At 36.5% G+C, this 18,420-nt stretch overlaps 1 protein-coding gene across 5 annotated transcripts in view; it reads right to left on the minus strand.

Moving 5' to 3' along the window:
* UBR5 (ubiquitin protein ligase E3 component n-recognin 5) overlaps positions 1–18,420 on the minus strand; it is a 137,706-nt gene that overhangs the window by 16,938 nt on the left and 102,348 nt on the right. For 3 of the 5 annotated variants that reach the window (XM_070383073.1, XM_070383071.1, XM_070383069.1), the window contains exons 33-50: positions 17,567–17,727; positions 17,211–17,450; positions 14,876–14,999; positions 14,151–14,262; positions 12,995–13,126; positions 12,361–12,618; positions 11,556–11,824; positions 11,174–11,385; positions 10,170–10,400; positions 9,616–9,689; positions 8,264–8,436; positions 8,061–8,174; positions 7,046–7,266; positions 5,486–5,606; positions 5,258–5,362; positions 2,701–2,944; positions 1,249–1,360; positions 505–649 (exon numbers count right to left, since the gene is read on the minus strand). In XM_070383073.1, coding sequence (XP_070239174.1) covers positions 505–649; positions 1,249–1,360; positions 2,701–2,944; positions 5,258–5,362; positions 5,486–5,606; positions 7,046–7,266; positions 8,061–8,174; positions 8,264–8,436; positions 9,616–9,689; positions 10,170–10,400; positions 11,174–11,385; positions 11,556–11,824; positions 12,361–12,618; positions 12,995–13,126; positions 14,151–14,262; positions 14,876–14,999; positions 17,211–17,450; positions 17,567–17,727 — 3,048 coding nt within the window. The remainder of the gene's footprint in view (positions 1–504; positions 650–1,248; positions 1,361–2,700; positions 2,945–5,257; positions 5,363–5,485; positions 5,607–7,045; positions 7,267–8,060; positions 8,175–8,263; positions 8,437–9,615; positions 9,690–10,169; positions 10,401–11,173; positions 11,386–11,555; positions 11,825–12,360; positions 12,619–12,994; positions 13,127–14,150; positions 14,263–14,875; positions 15,000–17,210; positions 17,451–17,566; positions 17,728–18,420) is intronic. The other 2 variants (XM_070383072.1, XM_070383070.1) reach the window with 1 other exon arrangement.

The raw sequence follows: 18,420 nt of genomic DNA on the forward strand, positions 1-18,420 counted from the left end.
AGGCTAAGGATTTACTGAAATGTAACTTATTTATTGTTTTATTATTCTTTTGCTCTAGTATGTACATGTAGTTATGTACAAACACAAAAATGAAAACTAGATTATGTTTCATATTATATGAAAGAAACCCCTGACAGAACATTCAAAATAAAACCTTCCTGTCATATTTATGGAGTGACATTGTTCAACATGTTCCAGCTACAAGCTGATAACAAAGTTAGCTTTAAAAAGCAACAGTAATTTGTACAAATAAATACAATGCACAGACAATTCCTTAGCATAAAAGGAAATTATTAGGTAGAATGTTAACCTGGCATATGTAGTAAAATAAACATCAAGCTATATACAATTACTCTCCAGTAAATGTTGCTTCTTTCCCTCCTAAGCTTCCTTTTTTGGCAGTCCTCAAATCACAGTAGCTGACAACTTCTTAAGATATCAGCCTTAATTCAAAACCTAAAATGGCACAGCCAGTTAAGAGGTAGCCAAGCACGCCATACGTACTGGTTGCATTGCTTGTACACGGGGGTAAAGTCTCTCTCCGAGCGCCTGACGATGTGCCGGCAGAGGGTCAGGGTCATCACTAGGATTTCCTTCAGAGGCTGGTCTGAAGGGCCTAGTGTCGATGGAAAGCTGTCTTCTAAAATCCCTGAAAGATGAACAAAGCTATGATGACTTCATTTCCCTTGTCTGCAAGATGGAAAATATCACTGCGACAAAGTGGGAAACCAGAGCATATAGTTAGCTCCAGTTATGGTACCAGGGCGGAAGAATGCCTAAAAAGAATGATGCTTGGAAAATAAAATTTATCTAGATTTTGCCACTTAAAAATCTGTAAGTCTGCAATGCATGTATTAATTTGATTTTAAGAGAACAGGACCTTTAAATACCAGAAGTCAAGAGCCCACCCATATTTCCTGGAAATTTTAAGACAAAAGTAAAATGCCACTCATTCTAACATGTGAAAAACTGAACCTTTTAAATAATACAATTGCCACAAGTTAAAATTTTTAAAACAAATTTAGGAACTTGGGTGATAAATAAAAAGCCAATGTAATTTCAACTGCCCCTGGGTTTTTAAAGCAGAACATGTTAACAGTTGGTTAGACTATTTTAGTTAAAATGCATCACTTATCCAATTATTAAATTTCATTTTCTAAAAGTTCACAATTGAGACTCTTATTTTCAGGCCTAGCTCCAATTCCTCCAAAACGATGGTACTCAATAAAAGATACAAAATCACCTCACCTATCCCGATCTCTCCGAGAACCTGCTCGCAAGCCGCTACTCCTCCTCATTTCCCTTTCTCTCTCTCTTTCCCGATCCCTCTCTCCTCTGTTTCTTAATCTCTGCATTAAACCTGGAAAAAAGTGAAATACACTTTGTTTAGATGAATGTAAATGCAACTACTTTAAATGTTAAAAGTCAATGCGAGGAAATGAGACAACACAGTAAGAACACGACAACTGAAGATCATTCTCCTTAGCATCTGTGTTAGTGCCTTTCTGCTATTCTCCCTATGGTTTTGAGTGTTGGGAGTGATTCTGTAGAATGAATTTATCTCCTTGTCATGTCAGAGCTGTGAAATAAAATGTAGCAACCAGGACTATGTTAGTTTCAACATAAACAATGCTGATATTTCTTACATATTTGAGTATCTTCTCTATTCTTAGTTTTGGGCATTAAAAGCATTTAAAGACACTCGGCTATTACTCTTTTTAAAACCTTAAGCGCAAACCAGGGTATGGTTTCCTAATGACTGTGCAGAAAAATGATTTCTGAAATGTCATGACTTCCTAGGTTTCCTCATTCACATTTTACAATTTTTTAAAAAACTGTAAGACTATAAAAAGTCAAATGGTTAAACTAATAATGAAAGGCTGGGGTACGCCCCCCCATCTTTTCATCCTTAATTCTTTCCAGAGCTCATTCAGCTTCTATGGTGCAGTTTACAGAACCACAGTAAGATACAGCTATAGCCTAGGTATTAATAAAACACAGGATTCTGTTAGTTAACTCCTTCTCCCTCAATTAGTGGATCCATTCACCTACGAGATTGACAATTTCCTTACATGAACCCCGAGTTTCAACCTTTTGTAGTTTTCACATTTTAAAATACACTATCATAATCTTGAAAATCAGGTGAGAATCCTAACCCCAAAGTGGTGATCATTCAGGAGGTAGAACTTGCACCAGGATGTTAACATAGAAAACCTTATTACCAAAAAACAAAGTCTTGTTCAATTAAACAGTGAAGTTAGTGACATAGCCAATTTACCTTTGGTTGCAAAATCCACCTCACTGGAGACTGGTAGAAACTGTGCAAATCATACTTTAAAAAGCACTGTTCTAGGTAACAGCATTTTCTTCTCAATATCTGTACTAATTGGGAAATCCTGCAGTTTGCTCTTTGAATTTTTACATTGCCTTAAACCTCCCATTTCCCAAACATTAAAATGGAGATGAAAAACTCAATCGTACAATCATAACCATTTATGAAAATGAATGTGGCAGTAAAAGAGCCAACTGGTAAGCTGTCAATTAGAGTAGTTTTAACAAGGTTAAGTAATTGATCTAGAATAAAATAGTATAAAAGAATAAATATAAACTTCTCCAACTAAACACACATGTAACCATGATCATCGTTTCAATCAAACAAGGAAAGAATTTTTATGAGCTTGTTACCTCTAGGGTACTTACTTGTATGAGTGCCTTTGTTGGCATTTTGAATACAGTCTAAATTTGGCAGTTTTTCATTTGACAAAAAAGCTTGTGCAATGGCTGTATAAAAGCTTCGTGCTACGCCACTGCCCTCTCCTGGTTCATCCTTAAATGTGACTTTTACTCTGTGTACAGCCATAGGTGTGGTAGCACATCTTCGACCAAAGTGATTGTTAAGTTGCCTCATGGTCTGCTGAATAAGAAGATCTCTATCCCGATCAACCTATTGAAATTCAACAAAAAGCAGTAAATTCAGTGCTGGAAACCACCTTGACATTTTTCTGTGTAAAATCTGAAACTAATTTTTGCTTTTCCTTGACAGTTGAAATAGCTATGAAGTATCTGGGTTCTCAAGAGCTTATATATTCCAAATAGGACTCTAAATCACACAAGAATATCTTACATTAAATCAAGATAATGGAATTTAACTCAATTAGAACATTTTCTTAAAAGATCTACCAGAACACAGCAATTCATCCAGTTTGGGGATATAGCAAGATAAATTGCAAATAGATCAAAGTGTGAAATTTTTTTCATAGCAAATCCTTAAAGAAAAGATAGGATATTCCTTTGCTATAGAATACCATAGCAAAGTAAAAGAAAAATGACAAACTGGTAAAAATATTTGCACCTTCTATTATCAACAAAGATTCATGAATAGTGTATATGTATCACTTAGCGCTTCTAAAAAAAAAAAAAAACTGAGGAAAAAACAATAGGAAAAATGGGCAAAATATGTCAACATACATAATAGTTACCAGAAAAAGCAGCAGCCACGGTACATGAAATCTATGTAACAATGTTTAACTTTGATCAAAATAAGAGAAATACAAATTAAAATTATACTGCCAATCAGATTGGCAAAAATCTAAAAATCTGACAACAAACTGCTGGCAAGACTTTGGAGAATCAGGCACTCTTGTATTGATGCAGAAAGTGCACAAATACACAGACATTATGTAGGAGTATTTGCCAATATTTAACAAAATTATATATACACATGCCCTCTAACCCATATCTAGGATTCTATCTCAAAGACACGCAAGCCAAATAGAGAAACACACATAAAGTAATTCATCACACCACTATCTGTAACAGCAAAAGCACACCACTATTTGTAACAGCAAAAGACTGAGACCGGAAACAAGCCCAAATGTCTATCAACAGGACACCGGTTGAAAAAAAAACTGATAAAGCCATAAAATGTGGTACTAAGACTACTAGGTAGTTAGAAAACAGAAAGCAGAACAGAACATTTCTCTCTCTATAGCCACGATTTTCTCTCTAGGATATACTGTTAATTGGAAAAATCAAGATGGAGTAAAATGTGTAACATTTCACTTGGGGTGTAATGCTCGCAGTGGGGAGTGAGGGACAGAGATGAACACATATACATGATTAAGTTTTTTAAAGGTGGGAGGGAAATAAGCTGGGGGTGGGGGATCAAAAAACAAACAAAAAATCCCAAAAGGGGGCAGGGGGAACCCAAAGTAAAGAGATAGAAATGTAAACTAGATTTCTCTGAATATAAACTTCTTCTACAGAGTTCACTTTGCAACTGTAGATATTTTACATTATGAAACAAAACAAAAAAAAAAAAAAAAGGACAGCAAGCCCTAAAAAATGAAGGCAAAATGAACCAAGACCGTAACTGTGTGGAAATAAGATGGTAGGTACGAAAACCACACAACAGAAATCATCTCAAGTGACTTTAAAACAATGTAATTTGACTACAATCTCCAACTGGAAATGCTCTAAGAACAAAAACTGCAAGTAAATCTTAACTCTATTTTCAATACTCGTTTTGTTAGTAGTAGTGTTGACATTACGATTCTAAGACTGCTATATGCATGCTGTGGTATAAAAGCAAATGAGTGATTTTAGCGGTGTTGCTGGAAAGCTGGATATTATCAGTTCAGAAGAAAGGAAGACTAAAGGGTGAAAACAAAACTTGTATTTCTAAATCTTAAATATGAAATGGGAGTATCAGTGTGAACACATGGTATAATTTTCTTATTTTTTTAAAGAAGCATTTCCTAGTTCTATCCACTAAAAGGTCTGGAAACAATGACCAACCCTATAGGCAGTGAACAATTTAAAGCCCAGATTATAATCTCAAAATACAATTTCCTGTTAAAAGGAATGGCTGATTTAAAGACTGTGACAGAAAATACCAGAAAATGAGACACATAATAGTAGGGAAGATATCAAAGACTGGATGGACTCTCACTACAGTGAGAGTCTCACTTTCTCAGCTAAAGAAAACACTGTTTGAGCATCAATGAAATGAAGCACATTAACAGTTTAAATCTGTGTATTCACGATACTTAAACAAACCCACTGTTCCTCATTACATTGATAATGGGAAACCAACTGCCAGAGATACCCACTACTCTAAATTCGGTGACTACCATTTTCTTTAAATTTTTAATTACATAGTATGCATCTACTATTTTTGTTCTCAAACTTTATATAAATACTACATGTATAGTATTGAATAGTATACTATATGTATATTATAAGAAACTCTAAATACCTTTACCTCTAGTGATAAATCTCTTGACTGCTGATTTCTCAGTTTTTCCATTTCTCTACGGAATTTTGATTCTTTTACCTCAAAACCACCCAATTCAGTTAGGATCTTTAAAAAGAAAAGGAAAAAAAAAAACACAAAATGAAAAAAACCCATAAATATATGACAGAACTATTCTCTGAATATGTACTTATCAGGCAGAATAGAATGTAAAGTGTTCAAAATACATACTGATCCAGGTTCTGCTCCAACATCTTCCATGAACACCCGGCCAAATAGTTCTAAAGAAAGGCGCCAACGTCCTAGCAGCATATCATGGGAAATTACCATTCCCATGAAGCTACACTGTGGCCTGTGAGAAATTTAAGGGGAGAGGAAGAACAGTTTAGCCAATTCTTAAAAATTTCCTTGTTTTTGGTCAATAACAGTAACTTACTTGGTCTTTTAATATTCTGAGATCTTAATTTATAACCACATACTATCTAATGGCGAATTTTCCTGTAACTACTTGTTCCTTGCAGAACTTCTCATTTTTACTCTATTATTCCTTCTGTCCTTTATGTAAGGATACATCCCCAGGCTGCCTCCTTATCTTCATCTTTAATTTACCTCCTCTCCTTAAAGTCCCGTGTCCATCTCCACTGGGTGATTCCCAGACCCCTTTAGTTCAAACTTTCACAATGGACCAGAATTTCATTGCGTGAAATATATCCACTTCGATTACACTTAACTCATACTCAAAATTAGTAAAACTGAGCATGACCTCTTCACTGCAATGACACTGCCTCCTAATTTCCTTCAAAAGTACTGTCTATTTTTCTGTTGCACAGACTTCAACAAATTTTATTCTTCCCTTGGTTCTTCCAAAGTGATCAAGCCCCTCATGAGTTTCTTTTCTTACCCCATGGTTTCTTTTTCATCCCCAAAGACAATATTCTACTTCAGTCCCTTTTTCACCACTAGCCAGAATGAATAATAGCTTCTCTCTCTACCTCTAAGTTCTCTCCTTTCAGTCTATCTGCTTCTACACTTTCTAACCATCTCAGTTCAAATCATACTGTCTCTAGGAAGGTGGGGCCATCTCAGTCCATAATTCTTGTTTTTTATGGTTGTAGATTGCTAGACTGTGTATATATGATGTACATAGTTTCCTAAACTAGCTCAACTCCTCCTAAGCAAAAAAAAAAAAAAAAAAAAAACCTGACATTACATAACCAAAAAACCAAAGAGCACAAAACAGTTACTAAACAGATCATTAGGTGATGAGCCATACTGAGTCACACTATATACTAGGGCAAATTTTTACTGGGAAAGCAAAAAACCTATCCTCTTACAAGAGAATTACTAAGTGTGAATTTGGTAAAGGAGTGAAACCAAGCAAATGTGAAGGTCATAAATCTAGAAACTCCTTTTTTCACACGCCATCCTCTCCCCTCAACCACCACATCTGAGCTCCTGCTAACAAGCGTGTAACTGGCAATTTGATGTGGATATATACTTTAACTCAGCACTGAACATTAAAAACAGAGTCAGAATTTCTTCAATAAACAGAGAAAATCAGAACGCCAATCAGTGACAAAACAGTCACAACCCCCTCCCCCAAAATCCAGAAAACTTAATATTTTAAATATCTGATTATAAACTAGGGAAACAAAAATAATAACATTTCATCCTATTATTTATATACAAATGAAATACATAGATTATAAATTTCCTAAAGAAAAACTCTTATAAAAATTATAGTAGCCATAAAGGAATAGCACAGAAAAACTGCCTTCACTTAACAAATACCTGAAAGATGTGAGAGGTGGCCCTTCACTCTCAGTCAGCCCTATTTCTGCCAGTAAACTGCTTTTCAACTGTGCCGCGAGGTCATGAGCAGATGGGCCTGGCTTTGAACTCTCAGCTTCCTCTGGCACCACAGTCTGTTCTTCTCCTTCCTTTTTTTGACGATTTTGCATGTTCATTACATTTTTCAAATTGGCAGCGTAAGACATTTTAGTTGGAAGAACCTATGAATTTTTACATTTAAATGTTAGACATTAAGAACAAATTGACTATAATGTCCTTTTCAACTTACTAATATTCAACAGAAATCACATGGAAGTTCAATAATCCCTTTCTGGCACTTCTAGTTAGGAAGATGCAACCTATTTCTTGTCTGATTCCCACAGCTGAGCACCAATTCCATGCATTTACCACAGCAGCCTTAGAGAACTTTAAAACGCATCTTTATAACATTTATGGTTACTTAAGTGTCTTAATGTACATCAAATCCTCCCTTGTCACTTAGATAATGAAGAAAATTCCATTAAATTCCATTCTTCTATATGCCTGCTCTTAAACATGTTATTACTTTTTCACTGGAGAAACAGGACAGTGTAATTTCAGGCTCAAAAACTAGATCTGTCTAGGCAGTGCCCAGGAGATAGAATTTTTTAACAAATATTAGGTATCATTATTAATATTACTTTATTTATTCCCATTCTAGATTCAAAAAGAAAAGTTACAAGTCAATATATATGTTCATATGTGCAAAAATTTAAATATTCAGTAGCATTACAACAAACGACCCTGAAATAGGTGAAGCACAAAATGAAACTACCATTTTATAGGTGCATTAGCCTGACATACAGCAAGCCTCAAAGCAGACTAATAATACTGTTGAATTCATAAGGAAAGAATTTCTGATACTTCTATTTGGGTAAATACAATATTCTGAATTAATGCATTTCCAAAAAACTGAATGCCTGGATAAGTGTTCAGCTTACAAGCATCATACTGCAATGATTTTTTACTATCTTACCTCAAGGCAGTTTCTATCCACTGTAACCTCCATTAAGCATTTCCCACTGCTGGCAGATGAAGAATAAAGACCCTGACTTGGGCGGCCAAAAAGATCCTCCTTTCTAGCATTTGGCTGGAATTTTAACAAAAATACTACAGTTACACTGAACACTTAAATAAGTTCAACTGAAAAGAAACCTTAAGGTAGTTCCTTTAAATCACCTGCAACAGATGTGGCTGATCAGCCAAAGGGATGGCTTCAGCCAGAGGCACTTCAAATGGATTTGGGGGTATACACCCAAGGAACGTCATGGAGTCGGAGCGTCGGAAAAACGGATGGCTTTGGCCAGTTTCTGCGGGAAGAGAGTCATCATCCTTATCATTCAAAGTAGCACCTAAACACGAAGAGATAAAATGTGTTTTTTTTAGAAAATTACCTATTGGGGAAGGGTAAAAGAATTTTCATCTGCTCAATCCAAAAATCCTATTATCTCTTGATAAAATTTTAAATGTCACTCAAAAACAACAGTCTAAAATTGTGTTAATATTTTCAAGTGGTAATTCAAAATACTGGTTTTAAATGGTTACAGTGATAAAATTTAAGTGTATTTCAATATAATAAAAACTTGCAAAAAGTATTAGCAGTAACAAATACTGTTCCATTTTGCATTGGGTGGACACCTGCCACATCTACCTCTTAGCTCCCTGGAGATTCAGACCTGAATATAGCCAATTTCCTGAGCATATTCAGGATCTGGCGCACTGATGACTCCAAAAGGAGGAGAAAATAAGGAGCTAAAATTTAAGCATTTGCTTACTTCTAAGTTCTGCTTCCTCTACAAGCAGATAAAAAGAGAAATGTCTGGGCAACTCAAGTAACCCAACAGGAAATCAGCCCACCAACACCAACTCCCATTAAAGGAATAAAACTTTTGTCAGTGCTTACAGTATGCTGTGAAAATAACAGTGAGCTATGGCTGGGTTCTCAAAAAGCAGAAATTAAAGGAAAGCTGTCTTTCCCAGGGTTGAATAAAGTAATAAAGTACAAGGTGATATTAAATAACAGGTAAGTGGGCCGCACTAGAAAAATATTTTAATTCTACTTGAAATAATATCAGAAAACTATGAAAGTGCAGAAGGTCCCAAAATTTCTCAAATTTGGGATATTTTCTCTCTTTTAATTGCATTAACTGTTAAGTTCCAATGAAATTTATGAGTTCCATTTTCTTGACACACTCTATTTTGCAGCAATATTAACAAAAGTTCTGCTAAAATTCTATTTAAATGTATGTATTACCAACACACGTAAAAGTAAACATAAAAGATGCAAAGGAGAGATACAAAATCAAAACAGAAAAAATATTAATTATTAAAAAGTTCATTAATTCTTATTTATGAAGTAATTAATGCAAGAACATATAAGGGAAAATGGACAGAAAACGCAAGAAACGGGACACAGAGAAGAAAAGAGAAATTCCCACCCAGACAGAAAATAATGAAGTTAAAAAGCTTGAAGGGGAAATACTGAGGCAGCCATTTCTTGAAGTAGGTTAGCAGATTTTCTGTACACTAACTTTGATTGGTGTCATCATCATTTTCATGTTCTGAATCTTCATTATCAATACCAAGTTCCAAGAGTTCTCGTGTCCTTAAAAAGACAAGTGAGTCATTTTACATGAAGTATTTCATGCTGTATGAACAGGAGCAAAGATGATATCAAAATACTGAAGAGGTCAGTTTAGTACCTAACCAATTTTGATTAGTGTGATAAAAGTTTCAGATTCTAGGGATGGCAGACTGATCAGCCAAATGTACTACAATTACAAAATAGGCTCAAAAGAAGCAAAAGGCTAATCACATCAAGAAAGAGTTGAGTCCTTACACAAACTCAGAAACATGATAAACAAATCGGGACAAACTATCTCAAACATAAAGCCTAAATGGATTCTTAGGTTTCATAATTTAAGTGAGGAGTGGCTATAGAGAAAGGCTGGATGGACTCAAGCTAACCTGCCTACGTGAAATATTCCTGTACTATTTCTCCCTACTCCAAAAATCAGACAGTGTACTAATAAAGATCACACTGATCAAGTATTTCTTATATCAATTTCACAGCAGGTATGAATACCTTTTGCGTTCCAGTTGAGGTGTATCCAATGTTGTCTGCTGATTCATCGCTTTAATCCAATATATAAGTGCTTGAAAAACATAGGCCACATGCTTCAGGGAGCAAACATCCAAAACTGGAAGAACATCGGAATGCTCATCATTATGAGACCTCATTAAAGACAGAGCGTAATTGAGGAAGTCACCTCGAGCAGACATCATTCCCTGACGGGCACTAAGCAATGTGGCACGTCTACAGGGATAAAAAAAATACACGATGTTTACAAAAAGAACACAAATATCAAATTTACCACTGTTATAAACATCCAAAATCACGAACTGAGACTATCCATAAATAAAAGCTAATTACGCCTGGGCTGTACTTTAGAAATAGAATCACTGAGTATTATTTACAGTACTGTACATTTATAAAGGTAAGAAATTCCCATGTCCTTTGGATTGCCAGAAGGTATTCCTTCCCTAGATACAATGGTTCTCAAACTTGTGTCCACCAAAATCACTTGGAAGGGTTGTGAAAACAGCTTGCTGGACCCAGCCCTTAGTGTCAGAAGAATGGGGTGGGACCAAAAATTTGTATTTTTAACAAGCTCTTAGGTGATCCTGATACTGCTCTTCTGGGAACCACACTTTGAGAACCACTGCCTAAAATGACACCAAAAGCAAAAGAAAATGAAGAGCACTAGCCTTTACCCAAATTAAAAAACATATGTCCTTCAGAGAACACCTCAAGAAAGTGAAAAGACAACCCACAGAACAGGACACAGTTTCTGCACATCCTGTATCTGATAAGGAACTTGTATCCAGAATATATAAACAACTCATAAAATTGAATAACAGCTTGGATTATAACTTGTTTTGTTTCAACTACACAACTATTTAAAAGAAGTAACACACGGCATGTATTTCCCCCTTTACAACAGAGTGGGGTCTCATATAATGGCAATCAAAAAACTCTCAATTTCTAGGCTAGAAGGTTTCTGTCTAAACAGACAAAGAATTTCATACCGTCTGCCTTCAAGGGTTCGTAAACTAGCCTCTTCTCGTGCGGTCATCCTTTCTCTTCGAGCTGAGTTCTGAGAAGCATGGAGAGGGTGATTGGGATGTCCTGGATCACCAGCAGATGCTAATGCAGAACCATAACGTAATTGAGCTTCAGTAGAATCCATAATACTGACCATCCAGTTCCAAGTGGGAATAAGCTTTTCTTCTACATAGTTCTACAAAGACCAAACTAGAACAGTTAAAACTACCCAGATAAAGTTAAATTTGATAGTTACATGATATAGACATTTAAGTACTTGTAACATTCACTCCCATCATACTGGAATTCTCATAACAGATGGCCAAAAAATATATCTGAATGAGTAATTTTTCAGTGGTTTCATACCTGTAAATTTACTGCATCTTGGTAAGTCAGCTTCACAGCTGCTGGAATCTGAGAGTAAACTAGGTGATTATACTTAGGAATAAGGCCCATCAAGTCCGAGATTTGTCTGATGACAATGCTATACGCCCTGGCTAAACTGCTTGCAGATGTTAAGTAGCTGCTGGCATTGCTAGCTTCCAAAGCAGCTGCTGCAGCGGCAGCACTCGTGCTGATGGTACCGCTCCGGCGTAGGTTGGAAGGATCGATATAAATCAAACCCGCTGAACTTGCTATCAGGAAAGAAAAGACAACCACAATAAATTAATGTCACATGCTAACAGTTTCTCTAACACGTACATACGTGAAGTAAAAGGTCAATTATATTAGTAAATATGGCAAATGAGCATTTCCTTTAAGCCACACTAATTTGGGGAGGGGAATGATGAAGGTAAGAATTATTAATATTGTAATGTTCTCACCTAGGGCAATTCTGCCACTGCCTCCCTATGCAGACACGGGCAGTGCTGCAGACATTTTTGGTTGTCACAACTGGGGAGAGAGTGCTCCTGGCATCTAATGAGTACAGATCAAGAATGCTTCTAAACACCCTACAGGGCATGATCATAAATTAATTATTCAGCCCAAGGTAGCAATGGTGCAGAGACTGAGAAACCCTGCCATGAGCAATAAGTAAATAATTCTGTATTTGAACTCAGCAAAACAAAGAAAAATTATTATGAAATTATTTAATTTGTTCTTCAGAGGAAAACGTGTGATTTTTAAACCTATTTAAGCTCTCTCAGGAACACCAAGTTTAAAGACTTGCCTGCTGGAGTGGATGTGCTAGAAGGCGCTGTGCTAGCTGCCCGCTGGTGCTGGGTGTTGCGGACAGCCCACTGCATGGACCGAGGAGCTTGGGCAGCACCATTGGCATGTGAGCTATTTGTGGTTCTCTCCAACGGCTCATCAAGCATAAATGTCTCTTGTTCTATGTCGTCACTCTGACTACTGCTGCTATCAGAATCACTTGAATCATTTGATTGCGAGTCATCTTCAGAAAAGAAGGCAGGAACACTGCTTGCACCTAAATTTTTAATTTTTAAACCAAAACCACTGTGAGTTTGTTTGTATTTAAAATTACACTGTACCCCTCATTTAGGAAAATATATTAAACAGAATGCCAGACTATGTCCAATATTTCACAAAACCCATCATTGAAATATTCTGGAACTCTTCAATGAACCTTAAAATTAATTCATTGTTTAAAAATCATAAAAATGAAACAGAAAAAAGAAAAAAAGAGTCACTGAAATAATAATCTTCTTCACTAATATCTCTGGAGAAACAAAGTTTTAAAAAAAGGGTTAGCCACCCTTGGGAATATCGTACTGAGCACAGTTTAACCAGTTCTTCACACATAACCTTAGTATAAGCAAGAAAACTGCTAGAAGGTAACATACCTGCTTCTGAGCCAGCAGTTGCTGCAGTGACAACACTTCTACGCCCACTAGCATTATCTTGGTTGCTATGGTTACTTTCACTGTCACTTTCTGTTTCAGCTGCTGCTAACAAGTCCAGCTCCATGTCGCTCCCTAGCAAATATATTTAAATAACAAGAAAATAAGGTACAAACTCACTATCGATCAAGACAGGATGATAAGACAGAATACTGTAAGGGTAGGAAGGGAGAGGAGCGGGGCAGAGAGAATTGGTAATACTAGAGTATGCATAACTGCCCACTTAGCAGAAGAATGACCAGGTAAATCATGGTACTCAGTGAACACAGACACAAAATTTGGCCTGCATAGCCTTAGGTGAAAAATATTAGGCAGGAGGACTTCAACAAGTGGACAGAGCTCGGGGTTAGGGCCACTGCTCAATTTTCATCAATTTTACATACTGGGATTCCAAGAAGGGAAGAAGGCTAATAAACATGTGTATCCTTTGTATTTCACTGTATATACACACACGTCATAACATACTAAGTTATGAATTTTCAACATATGTAGTTTAGTGCATGTCAATTAAACCTCAATAAAGGTGATCCCCAGAAGTCTATCCTATGGCTATTAAGAAGAATGATGACTATGTAGCAAAAAGGCCTACATGAAAAATCAAAGTAAAAAATGTACACACAATATGAATGACACGCATGGCAATGGGGCAGTACAGGGGAGGACTGAAAGTAAAAACACAGCTGTTAGCGTCTGGGTGGGATTATGGGTTGTCTTCCCTTTTTCCAATTTTCCAATGTTATGTTGGTTATGATTATTTTGATTTTCAAAAGACTTTTAAGAAAATAGAAAGTGTAAACCAAATGGTAAATAGAGAGATGATAAATTATTTTATACATGTAAACATATAAAAGTCTATACATTGGGTTGGCCAAAAAGCTTGCTTGGGTTTTCATAAGATGTGGAAAAGCCCAAGTGAACTTTTTGGCTAATCCAGTATTTATATTTATGTATGTAAAATTCTGACAGATACTACAGAATCCCCTGGCAGAAGTATGCTGAACATTTCACTATACATCAAGTACTATTTCCTCTGTATTAATATCTCTTTAAAGGCACCCGGTTTTCTCATACTGAGTAATTTCGCCAATAACCTGCATACCGTCTTCATCATGCTCGTCGTGCTGTCCCTCTGCCTCAGCATTTTCTTCCCCATGTTCTTCCTGTTCGTCATGGTGATCCTCTTCTCCAGCCACACCCTCCACCACCTCAACCTAAATCCAGATCTTATTTGTAGACAATCAAAGTACATAATAAACCCACATCTCTACTGTATTCCCCCACAGCATTTAGTAACTAAAATACAAAGATCACTAACTATAGGGAACTGTAACACTAAGCAGTTTTGAAATTTTTCATTTGCTAGCAAAAATTTGGTATCAAAAATTATGCCAACATATCCCGAAGTTTATGATTACTATCCATACCCAGAACCCTAAAATTAGAAATATAAAAACTGTGGGGAGTACATGTTTTTAAACTTCGGCAATTATAAAATTTATATAATAAATACACAGCAGCCTCTCTACCTCCGAATACACTGCACAAAACTACTAAAACTTTTTTAACATTGAGAATATCTTTTCTGTGAACCCTTAAGTAGAGTTACGTTTATTTCTAATTTCTTATTAGCCAATGAAATAAGGATTATTAACATATTTTAATATGTATAACTACAAATGAGAACATATAACAGAAGTCTAAAAGGTAGAAGCATATACATGTAACAGTGGTAAGCTACCATTAATAAAACTTCTAGTGACTACTTTCCCCTTCCCTCCCAAATAAAAGCCTCTCATGTACCACAGTTAAAACAATTAAAACCACCTCTTCCACATCTGCTGAAACAATATCATCCTGTTCTTCATCTCGGCCACGAACAGGCTGTGACTGGCTGATGCGCCTCTGCTGTGGGTTCCGGATGATGTAGGACGACTGAGACTGACTGGAGCTGTAAGGAAGCAGCTTATGAGCACGCTGCGGCCACCACCCTGACAGACAGTGCAGACCTCGAGGTGTTATTCAACGTGGTTCACAACCTGCTCTTTCCAATCTGACCAAATGTTTCTTGGAAACTGACAATAATTAATCTATGGTATATCAGAAAATGTGTAGCCCCAAAGAAATCATCTGACCTGGTGACTGCAGCCATGAAATTAAAAGACGCTTACTCCTTGGAAGAAAAGTTATGACCAACCTAGACAGCATATTCAAAAGCAGAGACATTACTTTGCCAACAAAGGTCCATCTAGTCAAGGCTATGGTTTTTCCAGTGGTCATGTATGGATGTGAGAGTTGGACTGTGAAGAAAGCTGAGCACCGAAGAATTGATGCTTTTGAACTGTGGTGTTGGAGAAGACTCTTGAGAGTCCCTTGGACTGCAAGGAGATCCAACCAGTCCATTCTGAAGGAGATCAGCCCTGGGATTTCTTTGGAGGCAATGATGCTGAAGCTGAAACTCCAGTAGTTTGGCCACCTCATGCGAAGAGTTGACTCATTGGAAAAGACTCTGATGCTGGGAGGGATTGAGGGCAGGAAGAGAAGGGGACGGCAGAGGATGAGATGGCTGGATGGCATCACTGACTCGATGGACCTGAGTCTGGGTGAACTCCAGGAGTTCGTGATGGACAGGGAGGCCTGGCGTGCTGCGATTCATGGGGTCGCAAAGAGTCAGACACGACTGAGTGACTGAACTGAACTGAAGATTTAACTTATAAATCTGAGAATGGTTTTTACTTTTTAGTAAGGCATTTCAAATTGTGTTAATGCACATACTTTTTCGAGTTCTCCCCACTGAAATATTTCTACAATGTTTCCTTTTCCATCACTAAACCTTTCAACTTCCAAAGGCTCTGGTAGCAGCATTCACCCGCTAAAGAGAGTTCCTTATTTACAAGTAACCCACTCTTTAAGAGACTTGACTAACATGACCTACTTTGCATCAGCTTATTAACCACTGACTTGCTGATGAGTGTGGGGAAAAAAATAAGTTCAGAAGTACAATTATAAAATAAATCATAACAAAAGATGGGGTGGCAAAATACTGGGTTGGCCAAAAAGTTCAAATTTTCTGGCCAAACCAGTAATTTCACTTTCTTAAAAATGTGACTCGGAAACAGCCAAGAATGGACAGATGTCTCCATTATAAAAGATGTCTAAGATGTCTCTTGTACATCTTAGAAACTTTGCAACTCAAAAGTGTGGCCTTGAGAGCAGCTGTATTGGCATGGTCCTATCTGCGAGTTCACAAGAAATACAGACTCTCAGGCCCCACCCAGACCTCCAGAATCAGCCTCTGCATTTTAATAAGATACCCAAGAGTTCTGCATGCATGTTAAAATTTGAGAAGCACTGTGATAAAAGACACCAGAACATTTTAGTTGCTAAACACTCTGACTCAGCCAACTTACAGCCTAGTTAGGTAAACTATTAAACAAATGGAAAAATGAGATTTAAGATTAATGTTGTAACTAGAATTGAATTGTTTTAGTCTTATCCTATATAACAAGGATCCCCGAACTTCAGAATTGAATGTGGGATAGTCTGAGGTGGAGCTGATGTAATAATAACAGAAATAAAGTACTTAAATTAGCCTCACTCCAGTCCATGGAAAAACTGTCTACCACAAAATCGGTCCCTGGTGCCACAAAGGCTGGGGACCACTACTATATGAGTGCACAGAATATTTTAAAATTCCATCATTCTGTTATTTAGATTATATAATAACCTGCCCCCCTTGCCCAAAGCTTTGGACACAGAGAAAGTTAAGAAGTCTTTTCATTCTTCAGCTTGGCCTTCTAGCAGGCTATATTTAAAGGTAAGGAAAAAAAAAAAAACAAAAGTAATGAAGCACAGAAGCCTAAAGTAAACTTTCTTACCTGATTACTTTTTTGGTATAATAAAAAGTGCCATTCTGAACAAACAAACAAACCAAATTGCACCCCCCCGTTATATGTCTATTACTTTAGACGTACAGACATGTAGTTTTTAAAGTGCTTTTCACATGTTCCAAACAAGATAAAATCTTTACCATTTGTTAAACAAATGATCCTGTACATAACCAGAGTGCCTATGCCTCAGATTTAGTTCAGTTTTAGGTTTTAGTAACATCTGTAACGTTTGCAGAGAAATAATCAGAATGTGTTACCAGATAGAAATTTACCTGCTAGACTGATCAGACGAAGGCCGTGGTGGCAGTGGTTCCACTGAAAATAATTCCTCGCTGCCTTGCATGGCATCTATGCTGGTGCTTGCCAGAGTAAAAGGGGCAGTTGGACGAGCAATACCCATTCTGACAGGAACAATCAATGACTCTGCTACATTGCACAGTTCTTCTACTGCGTAAGGCAGCAGTGCTTGGAATACACGCTTACATTTTCCTATTGGCTGTGGAATAAAGTTGCTAGAGCAAAAAGGGAAATATAGAAATCTTCTGAATCTTTTCATATACATAATTTTATCATCACAAAAAAATGCGCATAAAAAATATAAAAGCCAAAATCAAAAAGAATGCCTTACTTTTTCTTTTTAGATGAAGCCATTTCCACACTGAGAATGACAAAAACTCTTGCAACTGATCGCAAAAACCTCATTGTCACAGCAATCGCTTCTTCTCTACGTCCTGGTGTGTACTTGTTCTGGAGTTCTTTTACTAGTGTACCTAGCAGAGTATCTAAAAGCTTTAAAACCAGTAATCACTCTGTTAATGTTGAGACATCTTGTAAGATGTAGGCATTCATAAATAAAAAGTTCTAACATGTTTTCAATATTAACATTTCATGATAAAAATATAAAAATATATTGAATCAACACAATGCCAGTGATTAACTTTGTGCCACACTCACTACTATGCTTGACTTATAGTGGGTCTCAAATGTCTGATTTCTTGTTTCTTGCCTTAAACTCCTACATATAACCATTAATATTTAGAAGACGAATACCTAATATGTCCAATCAAAGAAAGAATATACTTCACTCAATATATAGGATACTTAACAAAACATCAAAGTAGACTCAGATGTTTATTTTGATGAATTCATAATCCCGTCCATCTCATATTGTTTTGTGACATAATGTTTCTCTTTCTCATATCATAGATAACTTCTTTAGGACAGTTTCTAAGGGCAATGTTAGTTTTATGGCTCCTGACATTGCCAAATTGTTTTCCAAAGGAGTACCAAAAGAAGGGTCTCCTCATCGGTGTATAAGTATGTTCTTTTTTCCATAACCTCTCCAGCAGTGGGTTTAACAGTTTATATTCTTTTCTAAATTCATAGCAAAAGGAGATATTTTTTAAAAATCTGCATTGAGTTATTACTAATTTAGAACCCTGCTTCACACATTTTTATACTGTATTTTTAATACACTCTAGG

Source organism: Bos mutus, chromosome 14, assembly GCF_027580195.1.
Source record: "Bos mutus isolate GX-2022 chromosome 14, NWIPB_WYAK_1.1, whole genome shotgun sequence".
Classification (NCBI taxonomy): Eukaryota; Metazoa; Chordata; class Mammalia; order Artiodactyla; family Bovidae; genus Bos; species Bos mutus.